Source organism: Carettochelys insculpta, chromosome 4 (genome assembly GCF_033958435.1).
Source record: "Carettochelys insculpta isolate YL-2023 chromosome 4, ASM3395843v1, whole genome shotgun sequence".
NCBI lineage: Eukaryota > Metazoa > Chordata > Testudines > Carettochelyidae > Carettochelys > Carettochelys insculpta.
Genome location: NC_134140.1, coordinates 18,317,234 through 18,339,204, shown reverse-complemented (window position 1 = coordinate 18,339,204; position 21,971 = coordinate 18,317,234). Strand labels below are relative to the sequence as shown.

The window sequence follows — 21,971 nt, the reverse complement described above, 5'->3', positions numbered from 1 at the left end:
AGCTCACCCCAGTCACATGTGATCCCTCCATATCAAGACCTCAGCTTTCATTGCGCCTGATCTAGCATAAAAGTCACAGAAAGATTTGGTTTAAAAAAATGGGACTTTATGAAGGTTACCATATTAGCAGCGTTTTGGACCAAAAGGAACAAATTGAAAGATTTGGTGCTCTTTGTGGAGAGTATTTCACTGGTTCTTGCCTTAAAATGAAGGGGTTGGAACTGAAGTGGTACTGTAAAATAATCCGTTTAAATGTTGCAAAGTCATCCATAGAGGGACTGTGTGAGATCCTTATTACTAAAATACTATTTTAAAATTAATCAAACTTTAACTAGACTTGGCAGGTCACTTCATTAAATTTTGACTTTTTTTAGTCTTATAGACTCATTAAAACTATTGAAGCATGTGCTAGTTTCTGTTCTACCTTATGTATTGTCAGAACAGCTAGCTAAGTTCTGAATATCAAAACTTGTAGTACTGTTACTGACAGAGGCAGAAGACAGCTGGCTTTTTCAGATCCTAGATGGAGTTTGTGGAGAACAGCTACAAGTATTATTGTTTGCCTTATAAACTGAGCAAGCTTGAGAGAGAGTTGCACAATGTAATGTTTAGTCCTTTTTCAGAGTACTTGTGATCTGTTAAAACTGGTAGGCTAAGTGATTTTTTTCCCCTCCATTCCCACCCCCTTTAAAGCTAAACAGAAATCATTATGTAGGTTATTTCAGTTGAAGATAAAAAATTGTGTAGTCAGAGCCATACATTTTTTTTGCGTAAGTTTTATGTTGGTAATAAAGTAAACTGCTCGAACCAAGCTGTTAACCAAAGGGAATTTTAGTGGAGTTCGTTGCAAAGGAGCAATTGTTACGTCAGATGTGCATTGTTTTATAATGAACTTGGTAGATTAAACATTGATATCTAGGAACTCCTATCAAACAGTGTTTATCATACTTGTTATAGGATTACTTTAAAACAAATAACAGCTGCTATTTATCATATAACCCTATAAACTGTCTTTTATCCAGAACAAATTCATTTTTATGTATAGTATAGAACTGAGCACAATGTCTTGATTAACAACAAATAGTAGTAATAATTATGTTAATACAGTAAAGTTGTGCCTGAGTGAATGAATACTCTTAATTTATATTCAGGCAGACTTTTGACACAACTGACCTGGGAAAATGACTTTGATTGACTGTGTTAGGGCTTTGTTGGTGTACTCCATATTTTTCTTTATTCCTCATGTACGCTGATCAGGAGTTAGGACTCAGTTCACAGCTGGTGGCTGAAAATGTTATGAAGTTGGAAACCATGTGGTATCAGCTTTGTAGCTCTGAATAGTGTGGACCTTATTGGACATCAAATTATTGTGCTCTGTGTATGGTGGGTTGAGTATAGGTTTGTTTGTTTGTTTTTTAAGAGATGGTGTCTGTCTTAGCGAGCAATTGGTGAAGAGTAGTGGTGGTCAGCAGTGGAAGAGGATAATTTGGAAACCACTTCTGGGCCCAAACCTGTGACTACAGTGAATTTTGGGATTAATAGAAGACATGGTATTACTTGGTTTAAGAAGGCTTTTTGATGGTCACTTGTCTGTTCGTAATCCTTAAGCCTCTCTGGAAAGTATCAAGTCTAAAAATATAGCCAGTGAAAGTGATTCACAAACCTGTCTTGGCTGTTTGAGCCTTTTGCTTAAGTCTTCTGTTCTGTTTTTCTAATATTTTGCAACTTCCTTGATACCTTTCATTTAGGAGCTCCAAGTGTTTTACAAGTATTAATGAATTAATCCTTCGAGTACTCCTATTGGGTAGGTAATTAACCTACATTTTTCTTACTGCACCATAAACCCATTACTACTTGTTTGTCCTCACTGACTAATGAAAATAATTGGTGCCTGTCTTCTTAACATACCTGTTTGTAAACAGTTATGAAATGGTTCTTCATACTGCTTTTCTGTAAGCTGACCATAGCAGTTCCCCTAACCATATCCTAATGAGCAAAACGTTAGGGAAAAATGCATTTTCTTCTGAAATCTTTCCAGTTATCAGAGCTTTGAAATGATATCTAAAGCTCAATGCAGTTCTGAGTTCAGGGGAATAATTATCCTTATTGAGTTTGCACAATATGCTCCTGTTCACATGACGTGTAGTTGCATGTGCGTTTTTTGATTCAGGATTGCATTTACTGTTTTATAGCTATAGATGGTTTGGGCAGTGTGGTATTGTGCTACACCAGTGTGTGTACTCACACATAGACTAGCATAACTACGCGGAAAGGTGCAAAATTGAAGCTCTGTCCCCTCACACACATCCACCAGCATGGGTGAAGAGCTAGCTGCTCTCTGTACACTGGAAATTGTGGTATAAAGTACAGGTGGTCCCCAATTTATGAGCACATCGACTTACGGCCATTCATACTTACGACCGACTTCCAGCTCACCCTACCCCCCATGTGTCCCAGCTCACCTCCCATAACGGGGGGCTCTAGCCCCTCCAACCCTAACCCGGCTCCAACCCCTGTGCGGCCCCAGTTCACACCTCCCTGTGCAGCTGGCTCAGCACACAGGGTTCCAACCCGCTCTCCCCCAAGCACCCTGCTCTGGTGCACCCCGTTCAACCCTTCCTCTGCCTGGCTCAACTCCCCAGCGGCCCCAGCTCACCCTCCATGCCTGCGGCTCCGACTTCAACCTGTGCCCCTGGTGGGCACCCATGTCCTCCTCCAGCCAGCCACCCCTGGTGCCCCCCCGTTCAACCCCCACACCCAGCTCAACCCTCCCTCACATGGCCCCAGCTCACCCCTACCCCTGAGCTTGGGGCTCCAGCTCTCAGCTGCCACCAGCATGAGCAGGGGCTCTCTTCCCCCCTGCCAGCTCAACCCACCCCTGCCCCAGTTCACCCCCCCATTAAATCCCCCCCGGCACACTCTGAGCTGTCAGTCACCAGCATGCACGGGGCTCCAGCTGTCAGCCACTGCAGGCACATGAGGCTCTACCCCCTCTCCAGCTAACCCCCTGCCCCGGTTCACCCTGTTCAACCCCTCTCGATCACCCATGGTCCCAGCTCACACTCCCCCTGCCCCGTCCCAGGGCCCCAACCCAAGCCCTTGTCAATTTACACAAAATTCAAGGCACGCGAGGGCCTTGTGGAACTCAACCCTTGCATACCTTGAGGGATTACAGTGTAAGGGTGTTTTTGACTTACAACCAAATCGAGTTATGACCAGGTGTTTGGAACGTAACCCATTTGTAAGGCAAGGACTATCTGTACCAGCACAAAAGAGTAAGGGGGTATATTATGTCACCTTAGTTCCATGAGCTGCATGTAAAACAGCCACTCTGTCTTAACTTGTCAGAATTTACATTTCCCTGGCCCCCACTTATGTTTTCTGACAAAGTTGTTAATTGAAACTGATTTTTATATCCATCTTGGCCATTTTTCCTTTTTATCAAATGTGAACTGTATTTTAATTCTTTGCCACTAGAGCATTTGTGATCCTTTTGACTTCTGCAGATTATTAATATACTCACCACTCCATTCTTCAGGTTAGTGAAAATGCTAATTAAAAATAGACCTTTGACTCCTATTCACCACTGTCTTTTTAATGGATACTAAACCATTAAAAAGATTTGAGGTGTTTCAGCGAATAGTGAAACCACTTTATAAGTCTATTTAATCCACATTGCATGAGTGATAGAAGTGGAAAGCAAATGAACAGGAACTGCTTGGATGAAGTCCTTCTGGAATGCTTGTCTGGTTTTCTTGTCTACAGCCAATAATTTGTCCTTTCCCTACAGCTCCCAAATGCTATGATTATTTTAATGTGATCATAGCTTTTTGTTACAAGTGAAAATGAGTTTGGGTTTTTTTCATGTTAGTCTTTTTAGAGATGTTCGTCCAAGTCAGTGGTCTGCAACCTGTGACTATGGAGCCGCATGCAGCTCTCTAAGGATTTCTTTGTGGCTCCCAATCCTATAATTGCAAAGTGTGTTTAAAACAAAAAAGCCTCCTGATTATTTTCAATAAATGGTAAACATCTAAAAGCCCAGAATGAACAACTAGTATCTAAATGGCAAATGATGTGATCTTGAAACTTTGGATAACTCCCCCTAGCGTCCTCCAGAGACCAAGAAGGTTTGGGAGTGTAAGTCAGGAACACAGTGGTGCAAACACATATGTAAAATGTGAGGAAATAGAATATGTAAAACGTTTGTGAACGTTCTCCAGTAAACCTGTACTACATTACAAATTGTGTGTGCGTTGTTCTTAAGATAGTGGTTACAAAAAGTATGGTTTGACACTATTTAGTGACGTTGTTCACATGCATTGTGGGCTCTTGAATTATTATTATTATTTATTATTATTATTATTATTATTATATTTTTTTTTTAACCGAATTGGAAAAATGGCTCTTGTTGTTCTTGGTTGCCGACCCCTGGTCAGAATTAAAGCCTTGCCATATTTTTGGCTGTCTGTACAAAATATAACTAGCTCCTCATTTCCGTGAGCTCTAATTTCATTTATTTTTAAAAGTATTTTTGCTAAACATTGATGTTTCAGGCAAGACTAAAAGGGCAACAAACTATGGTGGACCTGATCCTGAAGTCTGTGCTTAGCAAGACTTACTGGCATCAGTGAGAAACTTGCCTGAGTAAGGATTTCAAGACTGGGTCCATGATGAAATTAATATCTTAGAGGCTATGTCTACACTTGCCCCCTTCTTCAAAGGAAGCATGGTAATGAAGGTGATGGGAGATTACTAATGATGTGCTGTGATGCATATGCAGCACTTCATGAGGCAAATTCACCCCCACAGCAACTTTGAAGTGTTAAACTTTGAAGAGCCCTTAGCTACACGGCATGCCGACACTTTGAGTTTGACACTTCAAAGTTGCTGTGGGAGGAATTTGCCTAACGAAGTGCTGCATGTGCATTGCAGCACTTCATTAGTAATCTCCCGTCACTCTGACTACCAAACCCCCCTGCAAGTGCAGACATAGCCCATGTGTAGTTCTGCTTTGAAAAGTGAAGGTAAAAATGGCGTGGGAAATTCTATGTGCCTCTGACTTGCATATCAGGTATGCTCAGTTTGAAAATAATACATATTTTCTGACTGCCAGACCTGTAAACTTAACCTGAGATCACAGAATCCATTGGAGGATTTTTCTGATGTAAAACGAGGGAAGAGAGATTGAGGATGGATATAAAGGAGGGTATTAAAAATGCTTGACAGTATATTGAAGGCAGCCTGAAGAAAAAGCACTGACAGAATAGTGGAATGAGGAGACAAAAGAAGTTGATATTGGGGAAGTTTATGGAAAAAATTACCACCAGTTCAGCTGAACCAGTGTTAAAACTCTCGGGAATCCTAATACAGACAGCTTAGTCACATTCTGCAATCCTTACTGTATTACCCTAACCCACGGAAAGCATCACTGACTGTTCTGTGCTCACATTTAGAGTCACTGAAAATCCTTGTTAAAGTTTTCACTTTAGATTGGAGAGGTAAAAGCAGTCCTTTATCCTGAGAAGTACTCTTCCCTCCTGTTCTCTACTTTGTTTCTTTTTCAAAATGTTTTGGAAGTAGTTTCTGGTGGAAGGTGAAGCCTAGTGTGGCCATCTTGCACTCATTTCTATGGTGTACTCTATTTATTAATTTATTTATTTTGCAGTGCTTAATTGGTGCCAGGACAAAGGTCTGTTGTAAATTAATAAGAGGAAGGAAAAACAGTGTCAAGAATAAAGATCTCTTCTTGATTTGTCTCACCCTGTTTGGGCACCTGCAGTGTAAATTGTGCCATATGTACCACTATATGAGGTCACAATGGGATATGGAAAGGGCCACCTCTCAGTGTTCGTGTTTGCTTTCCTTGCGCTTGGTCTAAAAACCGTTAGTGTTAGGCCTGTGTATTGTCAATATCGTTAATAGTGGTCACATGGTTCGTTTACTCTGTTGTTTCTCTTGTGCTCTGTTAAGCACATGCTACCTAAAGCTGTATCTTAGCTCTGCAAAAGACTCTAGAGAGAGTTTAAAAAAAAGTCCATTTTTAACATTCAAGTAATACTTTAAAACAATTTTTAAAATGAGTTTTCAACTCTTAGGGTCTGTGATACCTGTGAATGAAGTGTAATAATAAAAATAAATTTCAGTATGTAATTTCAGTGAGATGATCGTATTTGCTTTATTTATTTGTATTTATTTGTGCTTCCAACTAATAGATTTTTGATTAGTATCCAAAATAAAGTTACTGTAATAAAACTTCCCCCGGTACGATCTTGGGACTTCTTCCCTCTTTCTCCAGTTGAATCCCCTAAAATAAGATTTTTAAAAAACAAAACAAAAAAACACCTTTGCTATGTATTCTGTAGTAAAAAATTATGACCCTGGATGTGTAACTTACAAATCTTGTTTAACTCTATTAGAGCACAATAATTTATATGGGCTCTGCACTGGAAGTAAATGTTATGCATGTTTGTGCTGGCTTATGAAAATATTTCCACATAGGAAGTAACCTTCTTAGAATTCTTTCCAATTTGTTGATTTTTTTTTTCTCTTTTTTGTTAGATGAAAGGTGCACTGACTGAAATTATCCAGCTCGCTACCTTGGATTCAGACCCCTGGGTCTTAATGGTAGCTGATATTTTAAAATCCTTTCCAGATACGGGCTCCCTTAACCTTGATCTTGAAGAACAGAATCCCAATGTTCAAGATATTTTAGGAGAACTTAGGGAAAAAGGTAAGCAGGTTTTGTTCATGTAAAATTATACTACATATTTGATGTTTTTATAATATAATCAATCTGGTTGAAAGTCAGGCCAAGATTGCACCCTGTATGTTCCATGGCCTAATAGGAAGAAATAAATATTGCTCTAATCCAGCAGCTCTTGCCGCAGGAAGTGTTCCGTGTGAGGCAGTGGGACTGAGTGAAATAAAACTGATGACCCATTTAATAAATATTACTTTTTGGTATGAACTTCTACAAGATCATAAATTAAACATTTATTTTATTCACGTCTTGCATTTTTGTACAAATCTTCAATGGGCTTCCTCTTGTCTGTTTTTGGTTTTGGTTTTGTTTTTTTTTTTTTTTCATTTTTGAACAATCAATTAACTGAAAACTGCCTATTAAGAGAGACACTCAGTGTGTATGTTCATAGTTACCATGGTATGATATGCTGCTGTCTCTTGAAGCCCCAATCCCAAAGCGGTGCATTTTATATGGGTAGATGCCTCTGTAGAGCCTCATTAAAGATGTGGGTGTAAATCTGTAAGACAACTCTTGTGCTATATAGATGGGCTGCGACTACTCTAGAAGTTCTTAAGAAGTGTCTCACTGGTGCAGCATCGGTGATGATAGTGGCAATGAGAGCATTGATGTAGTCTAGACTGAGGCGGTTAAAATGCTTGAGCAATGTATATGCTATTACTCTCATAGTTACTGCTTCCAGAAATGCTGTACCAATGTTACAGCAACAACAAGAACTATCCCAATATTGGGAAGTGTAGAGGAGCCACCAAATGTAATGGGCAGAAGTGGTTATAGGAGCCAAGAAGTAGCAGTAATAGGAAAAACTCCTTGGAAAGAGTACTGCGTAGTGATTTGAAAACAGAAATGATCATTTGCTTGTAGAAATCTTTACCTCTTGGTATTGTGTGATCTACCCAGATAGTGGATTTTTATTTTTTTAATGTAGTGTCTGAGAATGAATCTTCAGATGTTTTTTTCCAGGTTACTGAAGTATGTACAATACTTTCAAAATAACTTTATGCTTTATTAGAGAAATGTAATGTGGCTCTCTTTAAAAATAACCTTTTCTGTTTCATTAAATCCCAGTGAAGGGTTACTAACAACATCATAGCTAGAGTCATCAGGTTTCTGGAATGCTGATTTTGAGCAAAAACAAAAGTCTCCCTTAGTGCCCGAATAAGTATTTTGCAGTTAAAAATTAGCTGTACAAACTATAGAAAATGTGTCTTGTAATTATCTGTGCAAGAGGTCCTTTTATCCATATATGTTATGTTAACTCTCTACACAGTAAGTGAATGTGAAACATCGGCTATGTTGCCATTGGAATGCCAGTACTTAAACAAAAATGCCTTGACAACACTAGCTGGGCCACTTACTCCCCCAGTGAAACACTTCCAGCTGAAAAGAAAACCCAAAAGTGCCACTCTTCGAGCAGAACTCTTGCAGAAATGTAAGTAGCCAGTCCATTAATGGATCAGATGTAGTTACAAACAGGATTGTAAAAGAGGCATAGAATTCAGTTTTATTTTTCACTACAGGAACGCATATCATATCTCTTCCTCTTAAAATATGTGCTGATTGGTCTTCCACAATACATAGTAAGGTGCAGAAGATCAGGACTAAGTCCATTCAAACCATTGTGGTTGTCACCATATTAATATGCTAGTCTTGTTTTTGTAGTCTTAAATGCTGTTCAGATTTGAAGGTACAGGAAAAGCTCTAATTGTTTTTCCTAAAGTAATGCGCTCTAGGGATTCATCAGAGAGTGCATTGGTAAGAGCCCCAAGCATCTTAGCCACAAAAATGAAATTGGAACCTATCTGAGCTTTGTTTTGCTATATGTTTTTACAACAGGGAGCAGGGGCAGCCAGTGCATGTTTTCCTTTGCTCTGTGTGCCTACCGTGACTGAAAGCAAAGAGGATTTTCATTGACAGCCATTCTTTGAGTGAGCTTAAAATATTGTGGTGTACACTGCACTTTGCTATAACAGCTTGTCTTACCTGTGACTTGATTAGTCAGTTAAATTTGAATTAAAACATCAACATGAGGAGCTAAGCATTTTGAATGAAGCTTTGTTCACCTTTTTAATATTAACTTGCCCCCTCAAGTAGATTGTCTGTCTATCTTATGTTAGTTTGCTTACTTCTGTAACTTAAAAGGATTGTGTAACAGATAACGCAGTCTTTGGGAAAAAATAGATTGACTTGCCACACGCTGATGACCTGCGTTAATTAAAGATTGTTTCCCATCTTGCACTAGATTAGGCTCTAATAGAATGTTATGTAGAATGTGCAGTAGTTTCCATTTCAAATGCAGGTTTTGAAATAACTAAAGCCTTTCTCTTTTTAGCATCAGAAACTGCACAACAGCTCAAGAAGACTGCAGGAGTGCCTTTCCACGCCAAAGGGAGGGGGCTGGTCAAAAAAATAGATACAACAAGTATGACTCATTTTGTACTACCGCTAGAATAATTTGTCTGTTCAGCTCATATGTAGGTAAAATAATATTTATAATAAATAAATCTGCAATTTTTTTAAGTGGGATTTCAGAGGGAACGGCAGTGAACCTCCATGGGAACATGAAAAATAACTGCTGCTTTTGTGAAGTAATCTTAAATTGACTTTCACGTGTGAGGAGAAAATATTATGCCCATAATATGGGATAATTATTCCAGGTGAAATAGTTTAAAATTCCTGCTTGGAACTATATTTCTCACATTTGTAGATAAGATTATATATAAAAATAGTATATTTTCTTGTCATTGTTAAGGTACAAAACTATCAAACTTAATTACCAAGAATATAAGCAGTTTGCACATTAGAAAGGAAAATGCAGATAAAGTCTATCAAACACCGACATGGACAAATATAAAGAGTGCCTAATTCTTACTAAGGGTAATAATCGAGAACAGTTGCTTTTGACATGTAAATAGCTATAAATGTACCGTTTTATTGATGTGTTGTCATGCCTTCAGTGTTTTAGGGTAGCAGGAGCACTAACTACTACAGTTAAAAATTGCATGTAAGATTTCCATTTCAACGGGATAGACTACAAAATGTCAGTGCTCAATTCCAAGCATTTGTTGTAATTTCTGAACTGCTTGAATTTTCTTTGTTGCTTTGTAGTTGAAAAAAATTAAGGCCAGATATAGCACTATTAAAAATGTTAGTTCCTGAGGCTTTTCCTTCAGGGTTTTATTTAAACGTACTACCCTGGCCAGGAAAACTTGTCCCAACTCTTGACTGGCATTTAAATCCATGTATGCATTCATGGGGATTGAACCTGAGACTTCAGGATCTAAAAGTGCAAGCCTCTAGTGTTTAAGCTAAAAAGTCAGCTGTATTAGCTCAAGTCTAGAGTAGAAAAACCCCTATCTGTAGTATCTTCTGTACCAGAGGACACAGAGCCACAGTTCAGTCGGTTTTGAAGTCCTGTGGTGTGGTAGAAGGCTATATGACTGCTAAATTATCATCCTAAGCCATTTGGTCTTGCTGTGTGTGCAGGAGCTCTCACCTTGGGGAGCCCTCATCTGTCTGATTTTCTGATTCTGACCTCTCTTGCACCGAGTTCCCTGCTTCCTCTGTCAGATTGAGAAGTCTTAGTAACCTCAGAGATGTCAGTGCTCCTGGGGATGCCAGCAGGATTGTGTTGTAGGTCACTTAAGAGCTTCACAAAGATACGTGTTGCATTTAATCCACACATGACACTTCTTGGGGATACCACCTAGAGTTCTTCTGTGCCTGCTGTGGGTCAGTTCCACAGCTTCACCAGCATCTGGCAACACAATCACTGATTCCCAGGCCTCTGCAGGCATTGCTGTCTTTACAGGTTAACAGTAGGAACACTGTAACCCCAAGTTCTCCACGTGTCCCTGTAGAGTACCCATCCTCTGATTACTGGACATTCACAGAATTCCCAGAGCATCTGCTCCTGAAAGAACAGTACGTCTGAACTTACCAGTTATGCTTTAGATTACAGCACTGTTCAACATCCAGCATTTAGATATGTTTACAGTAAAAAATTATATTTATTTAATGAAGAACAGATCCAAGTGTTAGCCAGGAGAAATGTTGGAAACAAAGGGTTACATATTAAGTTCATAACATGCATTTTGAACATATACTTGATTTTTTTGGCCACGGGATGTCTAATTTAAACCTAGTTTGTGCCCAAGTCTACCAAGCATGTTTCTGGCTGTGATATTTTTTTCCATAAAATGTGCACAGTCAGTTTACTTCCTACGTGAAGGATGCAGAGTGAGTGCCTCTTTTTAAAGTTATTGTCCAGACATCCATGATCTTCCCTTGTAAACTGGATTCCCTCCTGCTGGGTTAGTTCTTCCTGCAAGTTCCTTCCTACTCTTGGAGATTTTACAATTCCTTCTTTATTATTAAGCTCATCCATTTTGAACGAGTGTCCAGTTTGCATATAGTCAGACAAATAGCTATTGCCTGAAAGAAACTTCTTTATCATCCAGTGATGACCAGCTCCAGTTCACAAACCTTAAACATAATTTTCAATATATATATACACATGACTCCTTATGTATTATCTGTGTATACTATGATTGATTATGATCACTAGTGTTCTGTAGTGCCATTGGCAAATTAACACTTCTGGGAAATGCGAGACCATGCTCCTACCTGGGTGACCCTGTGTGCATAGTGTGTTCAAGATAACACTGACAGGGATGGAGCTTGCACTTCAAAATGACATCCCCCATCCAGTGTTAGACAAAAGCAGATGTGGTTTTTGTCTCAGTACTGGATGGGGGACAAACAAGTCAAAAAGAGGACTGTCTGGTACAAAACCAAATGAGTAGTCTCTTACACATATGGGTAGATTGCAAGGTGAAGAGGGCTGCTTCACATTGAGGATGCATCCGGAGAAGGAGCCCAGCAGCCAGAACAGCTGTTGGAGTACAGAGATGTATCCTGTTCCTGCAGCTACTCCTGCTTGTCTGCAGCTTCCAGAAGTGCAAGTTAAACTGTGACATTTTTCAAGAAGTGGAGTGACGATGTAGACTCTGTTGCAGAAGGTTACTCAGACAGATTATCAATGCCAAATACAGCTAGCTACTTTTGGCTTAGTTACTTTCAACACCTTCTCAACAGTTATAAAATATTAGAGACAAACATCTATTCTCTTCTGTGTAACTTGAGGCACACCACACCCGCTTAGCTCTTCAGGAATGTCTGTGCAGCTGGAAGCAGTTTCAGCCAATGCAGTTTCTCCATCTCCTCTTGTACCTTCAATACGTGTTTTCTGGAAGTATACTTATTTGTGCTCTTACCTGCCTTTTCTCAATCAGGCAGTTGGAAGGCAGTGAGGCTGCTTCCTCACGCTGTGACTAGACTTTAGGGAACAGTCTGCAAAAGATATGCAAATTGCACACTGCAATTTGCACATCTTTTGGGAGAGGCTTTTCTGACATTTGGCCAGTCCACATGAGGTCAAATTTCAGAAAAACGCCCTCTGTCAAGACATCCCTTACACCTCGTTCCATGAGGAAGATGGGAATGTCGACAGAACGCCCCCCAACGGGCAGATTTCTTCCAAGAGATCTGCAGTCTGGATGTATGCTCTGTCAACAAAACTTCTGTTGACGGAAGTTTTGTTAACAGACTTAACAGACGCCTGCAGTCTAGACATAGCCTAAGGCTATTAGCACCTGTTGCTAGGCAAATGTAGAGACATGTCTGCCCAAATGCTCTCACAAGAAAAGAGAGGGCAATGGAACAGATACCTGCATAACACACAAGAACCTTGAGAACATCTAAACAGCTGTTCAGAATCATGCTTGGATCTCTGAGAGGAGAGAGGAAAGAGGAGAAGCATTGGAATGCAATTATAGCTACCCCATCATCAGGGTCTGCAGGAAAATTAACATCAAAGGCAGCTGGACAATTAAAATGAAAGATCTGGGTGGACACCATCCTTTGGACAGGATAATCAATGAGCAAGCAAAATTGTTGGGCACACGAACAGAGAGAGAGCCATGCTAGTCTATATACTATCAAAACAAAAAAGCAGTCCAGTAGCACTTTAAAGACTAATAAAATAATTATTAGGTGATGATCTTTCGTGGGACAGACCCACTTCTTCAGATCATAGCCATACCAGAACAGACTCAATATTTAAGGCACAGAGAACCAAAAATAGTAATCAGGGTTGACAAATCAGAAAAATATTATCAAGGCAAGCAAATCAGAGAGTAGAGGCGAAGAAGCGGGGTGTGAGTCAAGAATTAGGTTAAGCCAAGTAAGCAAAAGAGCCCCAGTAATGACCTAAAAAATTCCCATCCCGGTTCAAACCACGAGTTAGTGTCGAATTTGAATATAAAAGAGAGGCTGTGGCACCCTTGTGTGTCTGCATTATGATTTAGACTTTAATTACATGATTACATGCTGTTTTCCCCATTTCATTCAGGGAATATGTAATTATTCCATGTTTCTTCTATCTTCCACATTCAGTGTGTGTCCTCTATACCTCTTATGCAGTGCTACCAGCACCCTCTGCTACTACCCACCCTCATCACCTGCTGCCTTACCCCTTGGACTCTTCCCATCCTCTGGCTCCTGCAGTCCCGTGTATATCTGAGCCAGAGATATGCAATTAACATGGAAAACTTTGTCTGAAAAGAAAAAAAGCAGGCAAAGTTTATCAACAACTGAAAACTGCTTATATCAAGGAAAATCTCAGGCAATCTTAACTATGAAGTGCTACCAGTTGTGCCAATAATACACCCTGAAAAAACAGCCTTTAGCAGTAAGCAGAGCTTGATGTAGTTTGGTAGCAATATGTGGTTTTAAATAGACTGCTGTATTTAAATTTTTGTGCATGAGCAAATATTTGCATTCACCTAACTGTGTAATAATAGTGGCTCATCTTTAACCATTTGAGTCACAAACTGTTATCTGGTGAACTCCTTTTAGTAACATTTGTACAGGCTAAAATAAACCTCTGAGGTGCATGTGATGTGTATCTACAGTCATTTCCATCCAGTTAAGTTTTAAAGCTACAATACAAAAAATTAGACATCTCCAGGAGACCAGATCTCCTCATTCTTTTCAACTAAATGGCAGTTCATTACAACTGATGTTTCCAATAATTCCCCCCCAACAGCCCCGCTCAAAGGAATACCAAAACAAGTTCCATTCAGGAGTCCCACAGCACCTAGTGTATTCAGCCCTGCTGGAAACAGAACCCCTATTCCTCCTTCAAGAACACCTCTGCGCAAAGAAAGAGGAGTAAAGGTAGGTAATAGCTTTTTTTTTTAAATACTTTTGCATTTCCCATCATCTCTAGCCTCTGATCAAAAGAACTATATTTTTCATTAGTGTCCAAATTATAAATAAATAAGCTACAAATAAAGTACTACTCTTAAAAAGGAAAAGTGAAATGCACAACTATGAAATGTGGAATTAACTGTCTAGGTTGCAATACTGCTGAAAAGGATCTGAATCACAAATGGAATATAAGCTGACAAAGTAATGTGGTTGCAAAAGAGGCTAATATTCTAGGGTGTAGTAACAGGTTGTATGGAAGACAGAGGATGTAATTGTCTTCCTGTGCATGACATGCATGAGTGTTCAGCTGCAGTACTGTGTTCACTTCTTGATGTCACACTATAGGGAAGATATGGTTAAATTGGGGAGAGTCTAGAGGAGAACAACAAACATAATAAAAGGTTTTAGAACCTGATTGGTGTGGAAGGTAGTGGGTTGGGGGAGGGGAGAAATCTGCTAAAAATTTGAAATATATTGAGGGCTGCTTTAAGGAAGACTGATTAATTGTTCCCCATGTCACCTGAAGGAAGAACAAGAAGTAATGGGCTTAAGCTTAAGGGAGACTTACATATTAGGAAGAAACTTCTAACTGTAAGGATAATTTATCTGTGAAATACTTGTCCAAGGAAGCTGTGGAATTGAAGATTTTTAAGAACAGGTTGGACAAGTACCCTTCAGGGATGATTTATTTGGTCTTGCCTTGGCATGGGGACGAGACGCAAGGTCCATTTCAGATTCTGTGAATTACCTTTTGTAAGGTATTTAATTTAAATACTCTTTTTTTGATAGCTGTTAGATATCTCGGAATTGGATATGGTTGGTGCTGGTCGTGAAGCAAAGAGAAGAAGAAAGACTTTAGGTTGGTACAGCATGATACCTGTAGTGTACATAGATCTTAATAACTGGATTGTCTTGAAAACAAGATACAGATATAAACTATCAATTTCATATTCTTAAACACCATTCTTCATTACAATTAACATAAAACTCAGATGGGTTTAAACTTGAGGGGATATTCCTCCCTTTGAAAAAATGTTTAGTAACTGCATATCTGTTCTTGGAGATGTCTTGCTCATGTCCAGTCCAAAGCAGGTGTCCACCTTTAGAAAGTTCTTTCCTTGGTTGTCTGTCACCCCTTTTATTCCTTATTGTTGACTAACTCTCAGAGGGGCAAGTAAAGGGCTGTAATGTACATAAGCACCACAGTTATAGCAGGTTAGTAACCATTTTTTTTTTTCTTCAAGTGCTTCCATTCCAATGCATGAAACTCCCACACTACTGCTCTGGTGGAGGGTTTGGAGATTATAGGCATGCTGATTGTTAATACTGCTTGGCTGAAACCTGCATCATCTCTAGCCTGCTGGGTGGTGGTGTAATAGTGAACTGATGATCAGACTGCCACACGGTAGATGTCCTGTGTAGGAACTGAAGTTACAAATACCACTAAAGATTCTTGAGTCCTTGTAGCATGTGCTACCAGAGCAGGAGAAGCAGAGAACTTTGTTAGGTAATAGTATGTGTAATTACAAGATCAGTCTCAGCCCAGAGAACTTGAAGGTTTCAAAATGATCTAGTCTTTCCTATATAGAAAGCTAGTGCATGCTGCAATCCGGCGTGTAGAGTCTTGGTTCCTCCCTGTTGATCTGTGGCTTCAGATAGACCAGTGGGAAGATTTTCCTGGTTACTATGAAATTGAGACCACATTTGGAAGGAAGGCTAGCTGTGGCTGCCATTGAACCATGTCCTTGAAGAAGACCATATAAGGTGGTTCTGAAATAAGGGCTCATGATCCTTCTGGCAGAAATAATGACCGCCAGAAAGACCACCTTCCAGGATAGCGAGAGCAGAGATCGTTTTAGGCGGTTCAAATGGGGCTCCATTTAGCCTTTCTGACACCACACTGAGGTCCCAGAGAGGGAGTGGCTTCTATATCTGGAGGCATAATGTCTCCAGACCCTTAACAAAATGACTACAAATAGAGTTTGAAAGAAGAGAATAGCCATTCATCCATGTGTGAAAAGCTAAGATTGCAGGTAACTGGACCTTAATAGATGAGTGGGTTAGACCTTGCTATAATGAAGTGATGTAAAACGTTAAGGTGGTGTTGATTGTAGTGATGAAACACACTTCTGCATAGACCAGATCAAGAATAATTTCCACTTTGTCAGATAAGTGGGTCTATTGTAGGGCTTTCTGCTCCCTAAAACACCTGACAGCCAGCTCAGAAATGTTAGTCTGTAGGGTTCTGTCACAGAAATTGCAGGCCATAAGATGAAGACACTAAACTTTCATATGACCTAGATGGCCAGGATTCTGGGAGACCAGATATGGAGACAGGGGCAGGCATATTGGCATTTTGACTCAAAGACCTAGCAGGGTGTTGAACCAGTGCTAACATAGCTAACACAGGACTATCAGATGCATCATGTTCCATCTGACTGTCAGCAAGACTTTTTGGATGAGAGGGAATGCATAGAAGTGATGGTCCCTCCAAGGGAGGAGAAAAGTGTCTGCAAGTAACCCAGAAAGGAGCAGAACTGAAGGCCTTTCTTGTTTTGCTGCATCGCAAACAGATCTATCTGGGGAGTCTCCCACTTCTGAAAGGTGCCTTTCATGATCTCAGGACCAGTAGACCACTTGGGTAGGAAAAGGATCTGCTGAGGTGATCTACTGGCTTGTTCTGTGCCCTGGAAGATAGGAGGCTTTGAGTGGATCAAGTGGGCTATGCAGAATTCCCACAAGCAAAGATGAGGAGCACAGTCCACCCTGCTTGTTTACGTAAGAACCAGCATGCAGGTGCACTTCAAATGGTGTTGGAAAACCTGACGGGTTAGACCAAGGTTTCCCAGCCTGTGGGTCAGGACCCCAAAAGGGTAGCTGGCTGGGCTGGGCAGCCCCACAGGTGGCTATTAAGAAGCTGTTCACACTTGTGAAGTGGTTCTCACCTTCTTAATTGGATAAACAGCAGTCAGGCAGTGAAGCCAATCAATTACATTGAGAACCATTTCAGCTGCAGGGCTGAGAAGCACATATGTAAGGAGCAGTGCCCAGCTCGAATAAGGTGAGAGCCTGGGTCTGAAGTTGGGAGGAGAGCAGAGCTGATCATCTCCCTGGTTTCCAGCCTCTGCAGGAGGTGGGGTCCCCCCAGCTGGGTTCCCACATCTGGCGCTGCTGGCTGGAGCTCCACGCTGCTGGCTGGAGCTCCACGCTCCAGTTGGCTTCCAGCCACGGGAGGTCCCTGTGACTCCTAGCCCCTGAGTGTGTCTCCTCTAGATCCCTCCAGCCTGAGTGTGACTCCTCTAGCCGCCCACAGCCCTTGAGTGTGACTCCTAGTCCCTGAGTGAGACACCATTGGCCCCCTGCAGCCCTGAGTGTCTCCTAGCTTCTGAGTGTGACTCCACTAGCCCCCTCCAGACCCTGAGTTTGACTCCCCTAGACTCTGATTGTGGGGTTTAAGCTGGGGGGAGCAGTTTGGGGAGGCATGTCTTTCTACCACCACAGTTCTGATTAACTGTAGTAAATAGTGTTATTTTATTAACATATTTCCCCTTTTCTATGAAATAACTATTACAGATATATAAACGTGAAGGGGCACAATTTTATATTCTTGCCTCAGGTGCAAAATTAGCTAGTTACGGCACTCAACCTCCTGTCCCCCACCCCCAGTTTTGAATTGCCTTGGGTCACCAAGTCTTCCTGAATTGTCAAAGTGGGTGCCTGCCTGGAAAAGGTTGGAAACTGCTGGGCAAACTACCGTGAGCTTCTGACATTGAAGTGTAGTGAGGCTCTGAGTGCTAAGGGTCCCCAAATGAGCTCCCCCATCCCAACACTGATGCATCTGTGATGAGAGATGTTGATGATTAGGGTCTGGAATGGGACTCCAGCACATACTGCATGCCCGCAGGCCTAAGAATCAAAGGAAGGAGACAGTCACTGATGTGGGAAGTGTGGTCACCACAAGTATGACATGATAGAAGTGGTTTGAGCTGTAGTTTCACATGCTGCACTGCATAGATGCACCATGCCATACAGCTCAGGAGATTTAGTCAGTTTCTCGCTGTGGTGATGGGGTGATTTCTGAGGCTTTCTGAGAGCACACTGAGTTCGTGGACCTGGGTTTTGTGCAGAAAGGCTCTAGCTTGGGTTGAGTTGAGATCAACCTGATGAATTTAAACCATCGAGAGATTAGACTGCTGTGTATTAACACCCCCAACTCCAGGAAGGCTGACTGTATAGGTTAAACCACTATGGTCGGGCAACATCTGTCATCCAGCATGATTTTAGTTAGCCAAATGTTCACTTATCAGGGATGTGGCCAAGTTTTACAGCCACCAGTCCTGGCTCTCAGTGTTCTGTGCTGTTGTTTAGCTATAGTTTACCCCTAAATATCTTCTAAGAGCCCAATAAACAGTGGAAGTCTTGTTACGCTGCTAGTCAATACTGACCTCCTGTAGTTTGGCATCAATCAGGTCCTGAGGGTGCCGGATTAGAGGTTCAACCTGTATTATACATTTGTCTATACCTGGACCTTGCTCTGACATCTGATTAGCCAGCTGTCGAGGTAAGGTTAGACCTGAATATCCAGCCTCTTCAGGATCACTTCAATAACTCAACACCCAAGTGGCCTCTGACAAGCTAACTGAGAGCTCAGTAAATTGGAAGTGTATACGGTTCGCAATGTACCTGAGGAATTTTCTGTCCCTGAATGATTGAAATATGAAATTAAGCATCTTTAAAATTGAGGGTGATGTACCAGTTTCCTGAATCCAGGGAAGGGATGATAAAGGCCCCTTGTGCTGGAAATTGCTCATGAGACAGGTTCTTACAGAGAGATGGGCCTGGGGTAGAAAGGATGGGAAGCACTGAATTGAAGGCTTTATCCCAGTGCTCTTGTGCATACCACCAGTGTTCCCTCTAGTCTTTTCCATCCCTATGTAGCATACATTTTTTGTGTGCAAAGTATGTGCCACCAGTAGAAACAAAAAACCGAAGTGTGGACACTCTGCTAATCCACTGGGGGACATTTGAATCTCTTCTGAGTGGCTGCGCAAACACACAGCTTACAGGGAACACTGCATAGAATCTAGTGATCAGAGATACTAGGGTCTTATGCCTGATAGAAGTGGGATAACTAGTCCACAAAAACTGGGAAATCAGATCCACACATTGTCCTTGTATGTTGCTCCCAAGAGTCTCCTCAAAAGGTCTGCCACCCCATTGATTGTCAGGGCAGAGGGGAGAGAAATGGAAGCAGACAAGGATTGGGGTACAGGTCTTTTATCGTAACCTGCTGCTCCTCTTACTGTGGTCCTGTCACCACTGTGGCTGGGCAAAGCGAACAGCTGGTTGGAGCTATTAGTGTGCCCAAGAAGGGGTTGATATTAGTAATCCTAAGGACTTCAGGGTGGCCCTTGAGACCTTCAGGCAGTGCATTTTGGCATCTGTTTGCTCTGAGAAGAGAGAAGTGCTCTCAAAAGGGAGGGCCTATAAAGTCTATTACATCTCCTAGGATAGGAGGGAGCTAGAATGGGAGGTCACTAATGGGCATAGGTTTGTGGCAAGATGCACAAGTGTTAAACCCTGGAAACTGAGCCCCCTCCCAGTGCTAATGGGGGAGGTACTGGTAAACTAGTCTACTTAAATAACTAAAACTTAAACACTACGAATAACTGTGCAAACAGAAGAACCAAGTCCACTGAGCGGTGTACTTGCAGGAGAATGTACGAATGAGCTGAAGTTCCAGCAACAATCACTGATGGTAAGAAGAAACAGGGGGTAGTAGATTGCCAGGGCCCTTTTATAGCTGTGCTATGAGCATGCAACTCCATAGGGTGCTGGAGTGAACCTGGTGGAAACCACTGAGGGGAAAAATCTTTCCTGCAGTTGCGCTTGGCATTAGCACGCACCCTACTTTGGAATGGACAGGAGCAAGCACTCAAAGAATTAAGTTAGCCATGTTTGTTTCTGAATTCCACTAATAAATTGCAGCGTTCCCTGGAAATACATTGAGAGAGTGAACTAACCATCTGTGTCCTAGTGAACATGCAAACATCCTGACAAAGATAAATGTGACATTATTTTCCTTTTGTGTTGTGGTTAGAAAAAATTACACAATTTTTGTGTATTCTATACTTTTACCTGTTAAATGTGTTGAATAGGTGTACTGTGTTTCTCTGAAGCTGACCTATTCTTTCTGATTTCACTAAGGTACCCACATCTTAGTGATATAAATTTCATGGTTGATTTAAGCTGTATTGTGAAATCACTTGGGAGTTTTATATGAGAAATGTTTGGTTTGGTTTGGCTTTTAATACCAGTATTGTAACACATGTTATCAAAGTATATTTTATCAGAATGTGTTTTAATTTCACAGATCACTCTAAAATCTAGTTCAGGAATTAGGAAAACTAATTCCTTCTTTTCTACCCAATAGATACAGAAGTGGTGGAAAAACAAGCCAAAGAGGAAACAGTAGTAGAAAATGCAACTCCAGATTATGCTGCTGGCCTTGTATCTACCCAGGTAGGACTTTAAATTGCAGTGAAATACAAAATTGTGCTGCATATTTTATTCTAAAGACTAGTTCTATATCATCTTTAAAGCTTGCCTCTAAGTGAATAATTATTTCATAAGCATCAGAAGGGTAGCTATGTTAGTCTGTATCAGCAAAAACAATGAAAAGCCCTGGAGCACCTTATAGACTAGCAGATTTTTTGGAGCATAAACTTTCATGGGCAAAGACTTGCTTTGTCACACGCTGCTTTGCCCATGAAAAATTTTGTATAATTCCACAAAATATTGTTTGGTGTATTTTGCTAACACCTAGCAATGAAGAATGATCACTTAAATGTGCTCTAGGCAAATGAGTGAACGCTTCTTTGATATATGTAATTTAGGGTCGGTCTCCTCTTCTGGGGGCAGAAGGATATGTGCAGAGTTTGTGGCTATAGAAAGCTGGATTATCATTGCAAGATGTTAATTCCATAGTAACTGAATGACTGCCAATATCTCTGGAGGTTTCTGGTGTCCGAGGACTTATCTGCAGAGGGGAGTTATGCCAGTAAAGGGTAGGCTGTGAATTCAAACTGCAGTATTTACACCAGTATGACTGCTTGTGTGCATACTCTTATATCAGAAGAAGAGTGCGTTTTCCAGTTTAGTTTATATTGCGTTGGAAACTTAAGATAAGGCGCTCTTTAAAATAAAGAATAAATGTGTCCACGCGGTGCATTAATGATATAGTAGTTAAATATATTAGTTATGTAGTCACCCATGTTGAAAAGTTCTTTAGCACTCTCTTTTTGGCACTTGCTTATGGAGAAAATGGATGACACAGTTGACGTGTGTAAAAAGGTCAGAATTTCCATGCAGTCATGTCCATATATGGCTGCAAACCTCTAAAACCATTTACACCATTTACTGTTTTACAGAAACTTGGCCCTCTGAACAATGAGTCTGCACTACCTTCTACAAGCTATTTGCCTGCAACCCCCAGTGTGGTTCCATCTTCCTCTTATATCCCAAACTCTGAAGTGCAACCAGGTAAAATAATCACTTTTGCTACTGACCTTTCTATTAATCCATTTATTCTCATATGTGGTTTTTGCTGCCCTTCAAATGAAGGACACATCAACCCCCTGTGGTATAAATAGTCCCATTGACTTCAACAGGACAACTTGTGTAAGAGTTGCAAAAGGCCTGTGGATTTTCAGTGACAAAAGATGCATCGCTTATAGTATTTTCAAAAGAAAATTCTTACTTTAAAAGTAGCTATGAAATTGCTTTTAACTGTAGATCTGACAAAGGCTAAGATGCTCTTTATCCTTGGTCAGTGGTTCATTTGCTTTGTCTTTTTAGGCAATCTGATGGTAAGCCATTAGAAATGTGTTCTGATCCAAAGTTTGCCTTGTGGCTCTGGGTGTGAAAGAGTGTGACACTT

General features: G+C 40.8%; 1 protein-coding gene across 1 annotated transcript in view; it reads left to right on the top strand.

The window, feature by feature from the left end:
- NELFA (negative elongation factor complex member A) overlaps positions 1-21,971 on the top strand; it is a 36,069-nt gene that overhangs the window by 4,002 nt on the left and 10,096 nt on the right. The window contains exons 2-8 of the mRNA XM_074992334.1: positions 6,559-6,730; positions 8,031-8,192; positions 9,093-9,182; positions 13,869-13,999; positions 14,822-14,891; positions 20,466-20,554; positions 21,463-21,574. Coding sequence (XP_074848435.1) covers positions 6,559-6,730; positions 8,031-8,192; positions 9,093-9,182; positions 13,869-13,999; positions 14,822-14,891; positions 20,466-20,554; positions 21,463-21,574 — 826 coding nt within the window. The remainder of the gene's footprint in view (positions 1-6,558; positions 6,731-8,030; positions 8,193-9,092; positions 9,183-13,868; positions 14,000-14,821; positions 14,892-20,465; positions 20,555-21,462; positions 21,575-21,971) is intronic.